Source organism: Malania oleifera, chromosome 3, assembly GCF_029873635.1.
Source record: "Malania oleifera isolate guangnan ecotype guangnan chromosome 3, ASM2987363v1, whole genome shotgun sequence".
Lineage (NCBI taxonomy): Eukaryota > Viridiplantae > Streptophyta > Magnoliopsida > Santalales > Ximeniaceae > Malania > Malania oleifera.
Genome location: NC_080419.1, coordinates 114,700,838 through 114,720,088, shown reverse-complemented (window position 1 = coordinate 114,720,088; position 19,251 = coordinate 114,700,838). Strand labels below are relative to the sequence as shown.

At 36.1% G+C, this 19,251-nt stretch overlaps 1 protein-coding gene across 1 annotated transcript in view; it reads right to left on the bottom strand.

Annotated features, from left to right (window-relative positions):
• Window positions 1–925: 925 nt before the first annotated feature.
• Window positions 926–19,251, bottom strand: part of LOC131150792 (zinc finger CCCH domain-containing protein 22) — a 28,411-nt gene continuing 10,085 nt past the window's right edge. The window contains exons 2-4 of the mRNA XM_058101756.1: window positions 5,988–6,299; window positions 2,668–2,728; window positions 926–2,144 (exon numbers count right to left, since the gene is read on the bottom strand). Coding sequence (XP_057957739.1) covers window positions 1,150–2,144; window positions 2,668–2,728; window positions 5,988–6,299 — 1,368 coding nt within the window. The 3' untranslated portion in view covers window positions 926–1,149. The remainder of the gene's footprint in view (window positions 2,145–2,667; window positions 2,729–5,987; window positions 6,300–19,251) is intronic.

Sequence of the window (19,251 nt, the reverse complement as noted above, 5' to 3'; positions counted from 1 at the left end):
TGCTTTTAGTTTTTTTTTCTTTTTAATAATGAAAGTTTTTCCTTTTATGTTTAAATAAGAACTTCTAGACTTTTTAGATGCAATTTTATTTATTTTTTGATACTATAAAACTTTTTTTAAAAAATATTCAATCTTTTTAAAAAATAAAAATAAAATATTTTTATGCACGATAAATTACACAATTTATTTCCATATATATTATCAAATTCTATTTTATTTTATTTTTTACAGAAAGAGTAGTCTTTTTTTTTTTTTTAAAGATTATAATATTTTTGCCCACGTATTAATTAGATATTTATATATATAATATCTATTTTACGAAAAAATTCATACCCTACTTTTAAAAACCAATTATTATATTTTTTACGTGTTCTTACATATAAGCATAGACACGAACTCACATATCAGAAATAGGGTGCTTTGACAACAAAAGAAAAATGATAAAAAAAAAGTAGGAATATTACACCAACAATAATTTAACAAACGATGTCATCTTGCTTTTACCATTACTTGTATAAAAAGCTCACAAATATTAAGCCCAAAAATAAAGTAGACAAATGATATTTTACTCACCAGGCATTAAAGAAGGCGCTGGGGGATGGAAAAGAAATGAAATTGGGGGACTGGTTTTTCTTCCAAAACCAATTGCCACAGAAGAGATGTAAGAACAATGTTAAAGAAAAAAAATTGCCTATCAAATTTAGCAATTATATATATATATATATATATATATATATATATATAACAACAATAATAAACAAATAAATAAATAATTACCTATCAAATGGAGTGATTTTTGCCCACTTTCTTTCATTCTACAAAACCGGGAAGAAAATACACACAAATTTTAATTCCTTTTCTTCCCTTCCTGTTTTCCTTGCTGCCAAACACAAGATAATGGTTTATCAAGTGACACTTGTGCATGGATGAAGAGTTTACTCAGTTGGTATACTAACTTTTGCAATGATGTACCACAATTCATTACATATCATGATAAAGTATCCATTTACAATCGGCTGTCCAAAATGTATTATCCTTGCTGACAATTGCATTTGATGGATAAGAGGAAAACAAGGCATTTCAACACTACTTTTTGGAATAGCCTAGTGGTACATGGATAACAAACGTCAAACATACACCATGTAGATGTCAAAACTTGAGCCATCTCTTCTCTCTCTCTTTGCTGACAACTGCATTTGATGCAGATGCATGAGCTGCCTCTGCTTCAGCTAAAGAGGCACGGGTCTCCTTCAACTTCCTCATTGCAGCCTCATAAACTGCCTTCTCCTTCCTGTTCCGATTAACCATTTCTTCCAGCTTCTCTATTTGCATCCTCAACTCCTTTACCTCATCATCATATGCAACCAGAGCCCGCCTGTCTCCTTTCTTCTCATCTCCTACATGCTTATTTTGCTTCTTTGTTGATCTACCACTCACAGCTTCTCCATGTCTCGCAAGTTGGTTGTTGATAAGGCTAAAAACATCTGGTCTTGCTTCTTCATTGTCTTTTGCAGCCCGAGCAGCCGCAGCAAACTTTTTATCACGTTTCCTCTTTCCACCCCTGCTCCGTTTCTTACCCTGATTCTCTCTCTCTTCATTTTCTTCACCGTTTTGAGACTTCAGGGCATGATCAAGAGATTGCTTTGGTGGAAGAACTTTCACAGAGATGGGATTAACCATTCCCTGTCCAGAAACACCTAAACCCATCCCTTCACGGTAACCCATATTAGCCATCATCTTGGAAGCAATCCCACGAGTGTGATTCTCCCACTTTGCAAATATGGCCGTTTCTGTCTGGATGCCCTTCTGTAAGGTGGTGCTTTCAAGGAAACCTACCCCTTGTGAGCTCTCTTCATCATAGTCACTAGAATCAGATTCTTCCAATGTGGAATCATTTTCTTCCTCTTCACTCATTATAGCATACTCAGACACAGAAATAGCTTCAACTCCAAGCTCCGAAGAGCTTCCATCGTCACAAAAAACAACTTTCCCTACACTCAGTTTGTCATCCCATGATTCAAGCTCCGCCTCCCTCCATATCCCAGCTATACTGTCCGAGACAGCCCAAATACTGGAACCCACTAATGACTGCTCCCATGTTGTTGGGATATATTTCTTCAGGGAAGACAGTGGGACATCAACACCTACAGTAAATAGAACGATGTAAGCTCTGTGATGCCAGAGGAGGCCATGTGCAAGCATGCAAAGTGTTCAGAGAACAACATTGCCAGGATGTTATCTCTATATTCAGAGACCTTCATTCTCCCAAAGTTCAACTAGTTCCTTGACAACTAAGATTATTCAAAAATTGAATTTGCTACAGAGGACAAGGAGGGAAAAAACAAAAGCGAAAAAAAGAAAAAGCAGCAAGGCAACAAAAATTTGTGGAGTGCAAATGCAAGAAAATTTATAGCTGTATTTCATCTAACAGTCCAAATGCTAACAATTGACTGCTGAAAATGTTGATACAGGAAAAGATTCAGAATTCTTCATTCCTCTGTGGTTGGGGACATCATTTCCTCAATTATTTTGCTAGGTGGATAGTGATATTATATCACATATTATGCTTCACATGCAGTAGTTATAAAACAAAATTCATAGTGGAAGTTTTTTGAACCAATTCAAGGATCTACTTCTCTCCAAATAATATAAACAACCAAAACATACCATGTGACAAGCGGCAGTTAGTACCAAATCGACATCGTTGTTGTAGAAAGAACTTGCATATCTGCACTTATGTGGTCTAGCATCAGTAAGTTGGTGTGACACATGTGCAAAATAAGTGGATTTCATGTTTCAATAGTTCAGATCAATAGAAACAATTAAATGGGCTAAATGGCAACTTATGTGAGCTGTGATTAATAATTTTACGCCTATGAAACTCCATTTTGAGAGCATAGGCACGTATGAGTCCATCAATGAAGCAACTAGAAGAATGCAAAAGTGCAAAAAAAAAAAATTAAAAAAATAATAAAAATAAAGACTCTGGATGAGTAAAAGTAGTAGTCATAAAAGGGGGGGAAGTAATTGGAAAATACTCAACTGGTTGCTATGTCATACATGTATGTAACAACGCATGCACATGAAAACACACATGCGCATGGAGAGAGAGAGAGAGAGGTGCCAATGTCAAACTTCTTGAAATAGGTCAAATCAGGATGCCAATGAAGGCCAACATTAAAGAAGATGACAACCCAAGCTTAACAATAACGTTGCTAATTTGTTGGAAACAGCTAAACCCCAATATCTTTTAACACCTCCACCCCCTTCTTTTTTCTCAAAAATTAAATAAAATAAGCTAATTATCCAAATACAAGGACCTATTGTAACACAACTCCTCTTAACTACTCATTAACCACTTGAAATGCAATTTAGATTTTTTAATTTCACTTTCACGGACAAAAACAAAATTCACATGCATGCTACATCAAAAGGAAGACCTTTATGCAAATTTCTTAATATCTCCAATTTTCCCTCAAAAACAAAGCATATCTAATGAATTCAAAAGCTTCTAATCTCCCTCTGAGCTAACCAAAATTAAGCTTATTGCACTTGTTCATGCTTTAATTTTCCTTGAAATTTGCAGAATCCAACAAGAAAGTCATAAAATGATCATTTTTATGAACAAGGTGTACCATTGAATCAATGAAGAAAGTGTGCGAGTTTGGAAGACTAAACAAGGAGGAGAAAACTGATGTGAATTATAATTTTACACCTGGGTAGCATTCATAATTCACACCATCATGTCTAATGGTTTAATTTCCAAGGACATAATGCTTCTCACATGGGCAAGAAATCTCCCAATCTGGTAACCCGAGAATAATAAACAAATAAACAAATCAAAACAAGAATATGTATATATGCTTAGACATACCTCAGACAGAAATGTTAACTATATTTTGAATTTTTGCATACCTGAGGCAAAAATGTTAACTGCATTTTGAAATTTTTGTCATAAATTTGTTTATTTTTAAAATATATTCCAATTTACTACAAATCATGTAAGTGTACAATTCAATAATGTTATCCGTAAATATTTAATAATGACTATCACATAACAAAGTTGATTATACAAACAATTGTAAACATAGATTCTGAAGTACTAACAAAAATTATAGGGCCAACTTTTTAAAGCAAATCAAATGCGTTCCTTCGACAGGGGTAATATGATGATTTTTTTTTTTTTTTCAAAAAGATAAAAGAAGAAATTATATTAGAAAAGGAGACTTCAATACATCAGAGGACAAGAAGTCCTCAAGTAAAAAATAAAATAAAATAAAAAATAAACAAACAAGGCTTTCAGTTCAAGGCACATAAGCCCCGTCCCTGAAAACAAACCAAAAGCAAAACACCATAAATAACCCATGGATCTATCACCCTCCCCTTAAAAATTTAGAATCACCCTTCAATTGAATACCCCACAAAATAGCACATCTCCAAATCATTCTTGCTTCCCTACAAAAATTCCTTATGTAACTTTGAAGGAAAAAATCTCCAAAAGATGATGGGCATGCTAAAAACTCCCTCAACATACTAAAAGTCCCCCACCAGATGCCCCAAGAAGAAGGGCAATGTAAAAAAGAATGTTCTTGGAAATAAAGAAGGCAAACATCTAGAGATAAAGCTTTCCAAGGTCTTCTAAGACGGAGCCAACCATAAGTATTAATCCTATCAAGAACAGCAAACCTAATAAAAGCCCTGTCTTTAGACACAGTTCTGGCTTTCCCAATCGAGTATATAAAGGAAAACAAAAACCATTAACATCATGGGTGAGATGATCCAAAATGGATTGCAGGAAAGCTCCCCAATCCATCCAAAACCCAAACTCTACAGTCGACATGAGAAACAGACCCTCCAAATATGGATGTAAAGTTTTACAACTCACCAAATTGTCAACTAATTTCAAAGATTTACAGTACTTAATTCTATTGCTGAAAATATTATCCTGCATATGATCACAACTTCATTCACATGAGAATAAATTATCCAACTCCATCTGTCTAAATTACATCAGACATGGCACCAAAATATTTTAAGATTTCATCAAATAATGCAGTTTGTAAGAGTGCTATAAAGCTCCAATAAAGCATGCATATATCAACAAAGTAGAGTCCTGAACCAAGGCACAGCAAACCAGGGGAAAAAATTCGAAACTCCCTTGCATGACCAGCCTTGCCTTGCATCTTCACAAGAGGTTGTTTCCACGCCTCGAACCCATGACCTCCAGGTCACATGGCAACAACTCTACCGTTGCACCAATGGTATGAAAATTAAATTGTCAAATTCAACATGAGAAACAGACCCTCCAAATATGGACGTGGTACCAAAATATTTTAAGATTTCATCAAATAATGCAGTTTGTAAGAATGATATTAAGCTCCGATATAGCACGCATATATCAACAAAGTACAGTCCTGAACCAAGGCACAGAAAACCAGTGAAAAAAAAAAAATCAAACAACTCCCTTGCCTTGCATCTTCACAAGAGGTTGTTTCCACGCCTCAAATCCGTGACCTCTGGGTCACATGGCAACAACTCTGCCATTGCACCAATGGTATGAAAATTAAATTGTCAAATATATTAGCATAGGATAGTACACACAAAGTCAGAATGAGCCGACTCAGCACCAACAAAGCCTTCACCTGCTGCAACAGTTGTCAACAAACCAAAGAATATCCCAATTTCTGTATGCTGTTACATTACGTAGTTTTATAAATTTTAAGAGTTCACTGCAACACCCACCCCCACCCCCACTTTCCAACAACAAAACAAATAGGAAAATAGATAAATACTTCTGGGCGGGGGGGGTGGTTTTGCATTAGGATGTCTAAAAACAGTTTTAACTATAAAACTGCTAAAATAGAGCCTGCCATGCACAAAATATATAAATATAAAATAAAAATAAAAATTTCAACATATTTTATGAAAATTTTGAAATTATCATTTAGCCATGTAGGTTATCCAGAGGCTCAGAAAAATATACGCACCAACATGTTCTCAGATGTCGGAGTGAGGAAAGAAATCTTTGCAGCATTGGAACCCTCCAACCTAACAATTTGACCATTATACCAATGCCCATCAATATGACGGAATCTACATTTAGATCCAAGACGGTAGCTTTGCTCCTCCAGTGGTTCTACTTCAACTTCTGTTGGATCAAGAGGTTCCACTCTTACATCCTCAGACACATACATGGAAGCTTGTAGAGCAGAATCAGCTTCTTCCAACAACCGTGCACGTTTTAACTGAAGAAGCCCTTCCTCTGCACTGTTGATTGCCAAGACAAGTTCCTCATAGACCTGGCATAATTAAGGTGTCAGATCTGGGAACTTGAAGAACCATAAAGAATAAAACTCATGGATTTGAGAAAGCACCGAATTTTGATTGATTGATTGATTTTGATAAACAAGGAAATTTATTAGAGAATATTTATTTATTTTGACAAAAGAAGAATTTTACTAAGAGAAAAGAAAAATGCAGATAGGAGGATAAGAGTCATAAGACAACTTCCTAGCAAAGAAAGGAAAACGTAAAAACGACAAAGCACAAAATGAGCAAGGAACATGATGTGGGACCAATGTCCGACTAAACTAATACATAGGAGGCCTCCTATAGGCTTCCAATACTTGGAGAATAAAAAGACTAATTTAAGAAACCTAAATAAACTAAATACTAGTTTCATGAGGTGGTTCCATTGGTAAAGGCTCAGGGTTGGGAATTCGGAAGTTTTGGACATTCGGGCTCAGTTCGGCTGCCACTGAGATTATAACCATGCTTTACCAGCAAGGGAGCCATAGGGCTGGTGACGTTTTCCCCCAGTTTGGTGCCACTTAGGTGGATTCAAAGGCCTTACCAAATATGAATTCTGCGTCATAATTAAAAAATATAACAACAACAACAACAACAACAACAAAACCAAGTGTTAGTCCCACTAAGTGGGGTCAGCCATAAGAATCATTTTCCGCCAATTTATGCGATCATGGACCATTTCTTTTAATAGATTCAAGGATATTAAATTCTTACTTACTATCTCCTCCCAAGTTATTTTAGGTCTACCCCTACCCCTTCTACTGCCCCCCACAGTAACTGAGTCACTCTTCCTCACAGGTACACTATAAGGCCTACGTTGCAAGTGTCCATACCATCTGAGTCGTCCCTCCCTTATCTTATCTTTTATAGGAGCTACACCTAACTTACCACGAATATATTCATTCCTTATTTCATCTTTCAATGTTATACCACTAATCCATCTAAGCATTCTCATCTCGGCAACTTTTACTTTTTGTATATTATGTTTCTTCGTCGCCCAACATTCTGATCCATATAGCATAGCTAGTCTTATAACTATCCTATAAAACTTCCCATTCAATTTTAAGGGTATTCTACGATCACATAGCACACTTGAAGCACTTCACCATTTTAATCATCCTGCTTTAACTCTATGCATTACATCATGTTCAATTTCTCCTTCAGCTTGCATAACAGATCCAAGGTATCGAAATCTACAAGTGCTATTTATTTCTATATCATCAAGTTTAACTTTGTCTTCAATATTCCTCCTATCATTACTAAAATTACATTTCACATATTCTGTTTTATTTCTACTTATCCTAAAGTCTCTAGATTCCAAAGCTTCTCTCCATAATTCTAACTTAGCCTCTACTCCGTCCCTAGTTTCGTCAATTAATATAATATCATCTGCAAACAACATACACCATGGAACCTTCTTTTAAGTACTCTTAGTCAATTGGTCCATCACTAAAACAAAAAGATAAGGACTCAAAGCAGATCCTTGAGGTACACCTACGGAAATTGAAAATTCTCTAGTTTCTTCATCTATAGTCCTTACACTAGTCATTACTCCATCGTACATATCCTTAATGACATCGGTATACCTACAACATACACCCTTTTTTTCTAAAACCTACCATAGAACTTCCCTAGGTATCCTATCATATGCTTTCTCAAGGTCAATAAATATCATATGCAAGTCCCTCTTCTTTTCCCTAAACTTTTTCATTAATCTTCTTAAAAGATAAATAGCTTCTGTGGTAGATCTCCCAGGCATAAAATCAAATAGATTTTATGAGATCTTCGTTTCTAACCTTAATCTTTGTTCAACTACCCTTTCTCATAGTTTCATTGTATGACTCATAAGTTTAATTCCACGATAGTTATTACAATTTTGAATATCTCCTTTATTTTTGTATATAGGTATTAAAGTGTTTTTCCTCCATTAATCTAGCATTTTCCTAATTTTTACAATTGTATTAAATAAATTGGTTAACCATATAATTACGTTATCACCCAAGCATTTCCAAACTTCAATTGGGATGTTATCTGGTCCCATAGCTTTCCCACTTTTCATCTTTTTTAGTGCAAACTTAACTTCGTTAACTCTAATTTTGCAAATAAATCTTATATTTTTAGTCTTTTCCTCATTTGACAATTCTAAGTTTAAGCCTTCTATTTGGTTTTTGTTAAACAACTTACTAAAGTAACTTCACCATCTTTCTTTATTATCTTCGTCCTTAACCAAGACAATATCATCCTCACTTTTTATACATTTTACATTTCCTAAGTCCTTGCTCTTCCTTTCTCTAGCTTTAGCAAGTTTAAATATATCTCTTTCCCCTTCTTTTGTACCTAATCTATTATACAAACTATTAAATAATCTATATTTAGCTTCACTAACGGCCCTTTTTGCATCTTTTCTTGCCTCCTTATATTTTTCAAAGTTATCTCTGTTTCTACATTTTTGCCACGTTTTATACTAAATTCTTTTTGTCTTTATGATCTTTTGTACATCTTTATTCCACCACCAACTCTCTTTGCTATTCGAGAATCTTCCCCTTGATTCACCTAAAATCTCTTTTGCTATCTTTTTAATAGAGCTAGGTAATCTATTCCAAAGAGTATTTGTATCTATCCCATCCTCTAAGGTCCAATCCCCATCTTTGATCATTTTATCTTTAAATTTAATTATATTTTCTCCTTTCAGGTCCCACCATCTAGTTCTCCTACACTAGTTTATTTTATCCTTTTTCTTCCATTTTTTAATACATATATCTAACACTAAGACTCTATATTGTGTGGTTAGGCTTTCACCTAGAATAACTTTACAATCCTTGCATGATAAACAATCTACCCTCCTAGTTAAAAAAAAATCTATTTGACTTCGATTTTGTCCACTTTTAAAGGTTATTAAGTGTTCTTCTCTTTTCTTAAAGCAAGTATTCATTATACTAAAATCATATGACATAGCAAAGTCTAAGATCATCTCCCCAGACTCATTTTTGTCTCCATATCCATATCCTCTATGTATCCTCTCATAATTTTTATTATCTCTTCCAACGTGTCCATTCAAATCTCCTCCTATAAATATTTTCTCAGTCCCTGGTATGCCTTGTATAATACTATCCATATCTTCCCAAAATTGTCTCTTAAGATTTTCTGCTAAGCCAACTTGAGGAGCATAAGCACTAATGATATTTATTATCTCTTGTCCTAATACCATCTTGATTTTTATAATTTTATCCCTTACTCTAGTTACATCCACAACACTATTTTTTAAGTTTTTGTCTATATTAATGCCTACTCCATTCTTATGTTTTTCTTTTCCAGTGTACCAAAGTTTAAATCCTGATTTATCAATTTCTTTAGCTTTCTCCCCCACCCACTTTGTTTCTTGAAGGCAAATTATATTAATTATTCTTCTAATCATTGTATCCACAATTTCCATACTTTTACCCGTAAGTGTCCCTATATTCAAAGTTGCTAATCTAATCCTAGTTTCCTGAACTAATGTTTTTACCTGCCCACGTCTAGAATGATGCAGGAACCCTCGCATATTTGACATCGTACCCGGGCGCCAACACGGCGCGTCACTTCGGGGCGACGACCTAACCCACCCTCGCCCACTTTTCGCTACACCCAGGTGATTCAAGTGCAACGCGTCGCTCGTAGAGGACGCCCCAGCAAATATTCGGTAAGGATTCATATCATAGTGATCTGACAAATTTTACACTGGTTGTCAGCTACCTAACGCAACCCTCCTCCTTAACCCGCGCTTGGGACCGGCTGTGTGTGAAAAAATTAGGACATTAAGTGGATCACAGGCAGAGTTAAAAAAATATAACAACAACAACAAAAACCAAGCCTTAAGTCCCACCAGGTAGGGTCAGCTATATGAATCTTTTTCTGCCAACTTATGTGATCATGGACCATTTCTTTTGACAAATTCAAGGCAATTAAATCTTTACTCACTATCTCATTCCAAGTTAATTTAAGTCTACCCCTACCCCTTCTACTGCCCCCCACAGTAACTAACTCACTATTAACGCACGCAAGTATCCAAACCATCTGAGTCGTCCCTCCCTTATCTTATCTTTTATATGAGCTACACCTAACTTACCACGAAAATGTTCATTCCTTAATTAATCTTTCAGTGGTATACCATTCATCCATCTAAGCATTCTCATTTTGGCAACTTTTACTTTCTAAATATTCTGTTTCTTCGTCGCCCAACATTCTGATTTCTATAGCATAGTTGATCTTATATCCGTCTTATAAAACTTCTCTTTTAATTTTAAAGGTATTCTAAGATCACAAAGCACACTTGAAGCACTTCTCCATTTTACCCAATCTACTTTAACTCTATGCATTACATCATCTTCAATTTCTACTTCACTTGCATAATAGATCCATGACATCGAAATCTACAAGTGTTATTTATTTCTTCATCATCAAGTTTAACTTTGTCTCCAATATTTCTCCTACCATTACTGAAATTACATTTCATATATTTTGTCTTATTTCTACCTATCCTAAAGTCTCTAGATTCCAAAGCTTCTTTCCATAATTCTAACTTAACCTTTATTCTACCCCTAGTTTTATCAATCAATACAATATCATTTGCAAACAACATACACCATGGGACCTCATTTTGAATGCTCTTAGTCAGTTGGTTCATCACTAAAGCAAAAATATAAGAACTCAAAGCAGATCCTTGATATACACCTATGTTGATTGAAAATTCTCTAGTTTCTCCATCTATAGTCCTTAAACTAGTCATTACTCCATCGTACATATCCTTAATGACATCAATATACCTACTACATACACCTTTTTTAACTAAACCCACCATAAAACTTCCCTAGGTACCCTATCATATGTTTTCTCTAAGTCAATAAATACCATATGCAAGTCCCTTTTCTTTTTCCTAAACTTTTCCATAAATCTTCTTAAACGATATATAACTTTTGTGGTAGATCTCCCAGGCATAAAACCAAATTGGTTTTCTATGACCTTTGTCACTAGCCTCAATCTTTGTTCAACTACCCTTTCCCATAGTTTCATCATATGACTCATAAGTTTAATTCCATGATAGTTATTATAATTTTGAATATCTCCTTTATTTTTGTATATAGGTATTAAAGTGCTTTTCCCCCATTCATTTGGAATTCTCGTAATTTTTATTATTGTGTTAAATAAATTAGTTAACCAGATAATTCCGTTATCACCTAAGCATTTCCAAACTTCAATTGGGATGTTATCCAGTCCTATAACTTTTCCAATTTTCATCTTTTTTAGTGCAAACTTAACTTCGTTAACTCTAATTTTGAAAATAAATCTCATATTTTAGTCTTTTCCTCATTTGTCAATTCTAAGTTTAAGCCTTCTATTTGGTTTTCATCAAACAAATTACTAAAGTAACTTCGCCATTTTTATTTTAAGTCTTCGTCCTTAACCAACAAAATATCATCCTCACTTTTTATACATTTTACATTTCCTAAGTACTTACTCTTCCTTTCTCTAGCTTTAGCAAGTTTAAATATCTCTTTTCCCTTTTTTTGTATCTAATCTATCATACAAATTATTAAATGATCTATGTTTAGCTTCGCTAATGGCCTTTTTTGCATCTTTTCTCGCCTCTTTATACTTTTCAAAGTTATCCATGCTTCTACATTTTTGCCACCTTTTACACCAAATATTTTGTCTTTACGGCTTTTTGGACATCTTTATCCCACCATCAACTTTCTTTGCTATTCGAGAATCTTCCCTATAATTCACCTAAAATCTCTTTTTTCATCTTTTTAACAGAGCTAGTTAATCTACTCCAAAGAGTATTTGTATCTATCCCATCCTCTATAGTCCAATCCCCATCTTTGATCATTTTATTTTTAAATTTTATTATATTTTCTCCCTTTAGGTTCCACCACCGAGTTCTCTTACACTGGTTTATTTTATCATTTTTCTTTCATTCTTTAATACATCTAACACTAAGACTCTATGTTGTGTGGTTAGCCTTTCACCTGGAATAACTTTACAATCCTTGCATGATAAATGATCTACCCTCCTAGTTAAAAAAAAAAAAATCTATTTTGACTTCTATTTTGTCCACATTTAAAGGTTATTAAGTGTTTTTCTCTCTTCTTAAAGCAAGTATTCATTGTAATAAAATCATATGACATAGCTAACTCTAAGATCGTCTCCTCAGGCTCATTTGTGTCTCCATATTCACATCCTCTATGTATGCTCTCATAACTTTTATTATCCCTTCCAACATGTACAATATGATCCTATAAAATACCCTAAATAAAAAAATAAAAATAGAAACCAGATCTTGCTTCCAACATAATACGATCCTATAAAATACCCTAAAGGCCTAAATAAAAAAATAAAAATAGAAACAAAATTCTTCGTGCCAATTGCACCAATCTACCGCAAGGGAGTAAAAGGAGGGGGGGGGGGGGGACTCAAGCTTAAGTTGAAGTGGACACACATGCAGGTTAATATTACCATCTTCATCTTCATCTTCCAAAATAATCAAGTAAGTTCTCAACAAATCATCAGCAGAGCTCTATGAGGCTTAGGCTTTATTTTTACATAATGAGCAATCTCTACTATGGCAACATAAACCTTCATGGGGGGCAATCGCAACAAGGGTGCCCTTTTTGCCCACAATTAGCAGTCAAGCAGAAAGCGTTCAACCCACTTGGTATTAGGTGGCTCAATACAGGCAAGAGGTAGCGCATGTAGAGCAGAGATTTTCTCACAAGCATCTTTCTAATATTTGCTCTTTTCTTGACATTCTAGCAAAGGCAAAGGCTTGATCAATAGAAGGAAAGTCATGCAGACGCAAAATCATAGGACTGCAGCTCACATAATCCAAAAATAAGTCCTTCAATGCGTTGAATGATGTGTTGCTGTTCATATTCATCAAAAGAACTTCAAGCAAATAATTTGTGCAACCCCAAGCGTGTGCACACCATCATCTTATCATTTTAGGTCAAGGCAAACAACTTGAAGCACATCTCTTGCTTATAATGGATTAGAATGAAATTTCCTTCCATCATATGCCGCTAAAGATTCCAATTAGTAATTGGAGCTTGCCTCCAAAGTAGACCAAGATAATTCCACCAGGTTGCAAGGCCCTCAAAACAAATAACAGCTGGGCTGATCTTTTCTTCTGGGCGGACACCACAATGTGAAGATGTTTTTTATTTGGTTGAACCAATCAAATAATATTTCCATACCTCCCTCTTCAGTGAGCTCAGGAAAAGCAACCTTGATTCCATAACCATTCTTGCTAGAAGCATGTTCAAAATAAGTAGAGTGTTATGGGCACGAGTCACAGCCAACATTCGGGCTGTGCTAATGGGATCAACAACTCCCTTTTGTTCTAGATCCAAATGAATAATGGACAAGAGAGCACAAATCTTTGACTAAGAGCATCAAACATCCTATCAAATTTAGAGAAAATTTGACTTTGAAAAGTGACAACTTGAGACTTGAGAGAAACTACAAGAGACATTAACTCATGGATTTGCATTTCCACTCATTCCTTCCATGCATGCATTGAGCTACATTATAAGCAACGGGATCAAACTGGTCCTTCACCATTATTTTTTTTCCCTGTTTTTTTTTCCTTGCCCAGTTTGGTGAGCTGGTTCGGTCTAATCTGGTCTAACTCAAACCAGTTCGGTTTTGTCCAGTCCAGTCCAGATGATTAAACTTGCGTCAAAATCTCCTGTGAATAAAAATAGGGTCAACTTCTCTGATCAAGGTAGGCTCCTTGGTACTTTCTTCTTCCTATTCTGTGTTTGACCCTAACCCTTCTCCATCTGCAAATAGGGCTCTTGGGACTAAGCCCTAGGGCTTCCTTGGCAGATGAGCAATAAGGTTGCGACCACAAGCTGCAGTGATGGTTGATGAAGAGGAACACTGTACCTGCAACAATGGTCTGTCACTTCAACAATTGCCTTGTTGCCAGCAACTGATTAGGGAATTTGGTCAGTGATGGGCAATGTAATAGTTACGGAAAGGCTCCAATGATCCTTGCAATGATGACAATAGCGCCTGAAATGTGGTCAAAGATGCTGCATTATGGCTAATCCAAGGTGTGACAGCACAGTAACCTAGGCCAGCAACAATGTATAGTTTTGTACTGGCAAGAGATTGGATTCCTACAACAACTGGACTTTGATGGCAGCAGCAGCACTTTTTTTTTTGCCAGAGATACAAGATAGGGTTTCAATATGGGTCTTATAAGGGTCTGTGGTATATGGACTGCACTTTTTTTTTATTGGGAGGAAATTGGAGATTACAGTTGTGAAAGATGAATCAAGTTGAGAGATGGAAACACAAGTCAATTCAAGTTAAAATGGCAAACTTTACAAGTTAAAACTTGCAGACAACCCCATCAAATGCTGACAACTGAGGCTATTTGAGCAAAAATTGCGAACCCTATCAAAAACACTGACAACCATGTTGCTCTAACACCCTTGATGCAGGACCAATGCCCAACAACTTTAATTCTCTATTCTTGATCTGAATAAAATAATACATAGGGGGTCTTTTACTCTTTTATACGCTTACAGTACTTGGAGAGTTAGAAAACTAATTTAAGAAGCCTAAATGAACTAAAACGTCAGTTTCGGAAATAATAATACCCTAGAATCAGGATTTTTAAATAACAATATAATCCTACAAATATCCTAAATAAAAAAAATGGAAATAAAATACTCCATGCAGGCTGTGTCAGAACATTATCCCAAGTTCTCAACATTGCACTCCAACCCTCTGCAAAGGAAACTATGGAAGCATAAGCTCACAAAGAAGAAAGAAAAACAGTTTTTTTTTTCCTATGCAAAGGAAAGCTTTGACCCTAACACTATCCAAGCATTCCTGTCCAATAAACTACCAAAGCACAGAAATAACTGCACATGGTATTCAAAGGTGCAAAGGGTACTTGGAGCCTAGGCACGAGGCAAAGGCACGCACCTCATGAAGGCAAGGCACACATTTATTAAAATTGTGCGTACGATGCCCTATTTGATGGGTGAGTGATCTATGAACACATTAGCAATAATGTTTGAATTTAAAATAACAAAATATAAAATACCAAACATAAATGCATAGTTATTATATTTTCCATAGTAAAAGAAGAATTACATCAATATAGATTAGGAATATGCAGCCAGGAAAATAATACATCTGCTTAGCCAAGTCTGGAAAAGTTCAGATAAAAAAAAAAGAAAAAATCGGAAAACTAAAAAAAGCAAATAAAACCAGCGCAAACTAACAATCTGACACATAGCGCCAATTGCTCTGAATATCAGAAAAACTCACTCCCTTAAATTCCCCGGCCCCACAACACCAAAGAGAAGCCAAATAATGTATCTTTTCCAAATCCAGGCAAATGTGACGACTTCTTCCCTAGGAAAATACAAGCATTAGACTCCACCCACAACCCCCAAAATACAGCAAAGAAAGCACATTTCCAGAGCGCTGCACTTTCCTTTTGCCTGTCAAAATGAAAAGGTCATCCACTGCCTCTGAACTCACCCAACATTCCCCTAAAATACCAAATAATTTATTCCATACCCTCCAAGCATAATCACAATGTATAAACAGATGTGATGCAGATTCTGAACAATTAAAACAAAGAACGCAGACATCTGGAGGTAGAGCCTTCAAATGTCTCCTCCTGACCAGCAGCAAGTTTTTGGTATTAATTCTATCAAGCGCAACCAATCAGAGAAAAGTTGTGATTCTGAAGAGGGTTTTGGCCTTCCATCCAAATGGGTCTTTAGAGAGGAAAGGATGAATTAGATTTAATAGAAAAATCACAAAAAGATTTGCAAGAATAAACCCCCAAAGGATCCAAAGACCAAGACCGACTATCCTCCTCTAAAGAAAGACAATACTTATTCAACAAGACTAGCGAAAAAGACAGCTCAACCACCTCCCTATCGTTCAACAACCTACAGAAATGAAAAACCCCAAGAAGGCAAAGGACCACCTAGATCAACAACAAAAGATGAAATGGAACCATCCTGCCCTGAGCTCAAGCGAAAGAGGCATGGAAAATACGTGGACAAAACTACATTCTCCAACCAAGGATCTCCCCAAAAGCAGATATTACTACCCATTCCCACCAGGAATTTAATATGGAAAATGAAGAGAGCATAACTCTAGAGATAGATTTCCGTGGCCACTCGGAAGAACATCTAAATCTCAAATTAGTATCCCACCCATTCTCATCTAATCCATATTTTTAACAACTTTATGCCACAAGAAAGAATTCTCTAGTAGAAACCTCCAAAGCCATTTAACCAAAGGAGCTATGTTTCTAGACATCAAGTTTCCAATACCACCCTCCCGTTTAGACCTACCCACCACTTCCTAAGTTACCAAATGATCCTAAAGCCCCCCACCCTCAACCACAAGAAGTCCCTCATTATCTTCTCAATCTTGCTAGCAACCCCCGCCGGAATTTTAAAAATAGAAAGAAAGTATAAAAGGATACTAGAAAGGCAAGCCTGGCTGAGCGTAATTCTACCACCGAGAGAGGGCGGGGGGTGGGAATCACCTTTCCACCCATTCAGTGTCCACCCTTTCCACAACAAGACCCTAAAAACTAACAGATCTAGAGTTACCCCCAAAGGAACCCCTAGATAAATGCATAGAAATAATGACTACCAAGTACCAAATTCCAGCTAAACAAGCATGGTTCAACATAAGCATGCAAGAGTTCATGCTTCCAACTACAAAGAAAATGAAATTGACAAACTCAAGATCCAAAAGCATCTAACAACATAGTTCAATATCAAAACAGGAAAGTACAATAAAAGATTCCAAAGTCTAAAGTCTAATAGTTCCCATCAATCATCATCAACTAAGTCTACTAAGATATAATCCTCTTCTTCTTCATCAAAAATTCCTTCTCCAACATCTTCTTCCTCTTCAATCACTACACTAGCATCTTGGATCTCATCCTCATCTACAAGTTCCAATTTTACTAGACATTCGCACTAATTCTTGATCCAGTGCAATGTGAGAGCTCATTCACTCCAACAGATCTGGCAACAGCGCCCCATGTCAAAGAATCATCTTCAAACACACATCCATCATCCTCATTGGAATCACCATCCATCCTACCAATCAACCACTCATTACTATCATCATGTCCCTTAAAGTGATGGTATCATGCTTGTTGTGTCGAATGTTCCATTATATTCCAAAAACACCAAATCATTCATTGAGATCCCTAAAGAATTGCTTGGTTCATTGTGAACTGAAGATAGTCTAAAAAGATGAAGCACAGTCTAAAAAGACGAAGCACCATCTCCAACAAGACCTCTTCCAGCCCAAATATCCTCCCAAAAATTTAATCCTATTACCACTACCACTCTAAACCAAGCAAAAGGAAAGAAACAACAAGCAACAAGGGAAACTTACAAAGACTTTCTTAAGAAACATTGTCACTTCCTCTAGTATTCCACCCATTTCGATGAACTCCGTACTCAGTACTAAGCACCTTGTACCATAGGGTATCAAAAGATTTCCACAACCGTTTTCCAATTAAGGATATCTTGTGACACCACATTATCAAGCCCTAGTCCATCCTCAAACATAGGTTTCCTAAGCACATCCCAACCTACAAGATGCTCCCTTTTATTTCTCCTTTGCACCAAACCAAATAAAATCTCTCATAAGCCTCTCCAAAACTGCTGCTCTACTAGTAAGAACTCTAAAAAAGGACAAGATACAAATGGGAAAGTTAAAAAAGGAAGCACTAATGAGTGCAACACATCCCTCCTAAAGTATGCCACTATGCCCTCTTCCTCCCCACTTAGTAGAATAACTCTTCTTCAGCACTAAAGTGATGAAAGTAGAATTAATACTTCTACCAAAATCCTATTAAATAGAACTCATTGAATATCATCATTAAATGCACCCTAATCACATCCCAACAATCTTGAAAGAACACCATATTAAATACATCTGCAGCCAACGTTGTATCCATCATTCCATCTCCATCTTGAACACTAACGCCCTCACTTCACTTTCCTCGAAAGGCCTCTCCAACCAAGTCACCTCATCTCTGGATATAGGATCCCATTTAAAACCCTCAAGTAGAGGACTACACTCATCTAACTCAATAAAATGGATGATAAAACAAAACACATTAGTAATCTCATTAGCCATCAAACAAGAGTTGAAGGTGCCCTTACATCCCCCCCCCCTACCCCACTAAAATCCAAATCCCAAATTAAGTTCCTTCTCTCTTGCCATTAGCCAACCTACAAATGAATTTAAAATTGCAATCCCCCTCCCAAACCCATTTGAATTTTGTCTCCTACCTCTAAATCATCACATAAAGATTGCCTCCTCTAACTTGTTTCTCAACAACAACCCCTCTTTTAACTTCTCACACTTCAAAAGGCTCCCTTCTTCCTCTTTCCCATCCAACGTGCTAAGCTCTCATAGAATGCTAGTGTTATAGCCCTAATACCCTCCCCCTAAACCGAAAAAATAAATCAATATGCCACTTCTTCAACACCTCATTAAGCCTCTTCAGTTTTTTCATGAACCTAAAACCTTCCCATCCCTTCTCAACATCCTCACTCCAACAACTCCGAACCAAAGAATGAAAAGACTCATGATCAAGTCCCATGTTTTCAAACATCAATGTAGTGGGACAGCACTTGACCTTGATAGACTCTATCAATAAGGGAAAACAGTCTAATGCTAGTCCAAAACAAACAACATATGAGAGATTGGAAACTCATTGTCCCACTTACTGCAAAACAAGAAGCTACCAAACCAACAAGCAACTGCTCTCTCTCCACCCACACCCCAAGAGAACAGAGCAGCATTATTCATTGGAAAAAATCCCTCAATCCACACTCCCTAATAAACCTATCAAAGCTTTGCATACTCAAACCCTACCTCTAACTTCTA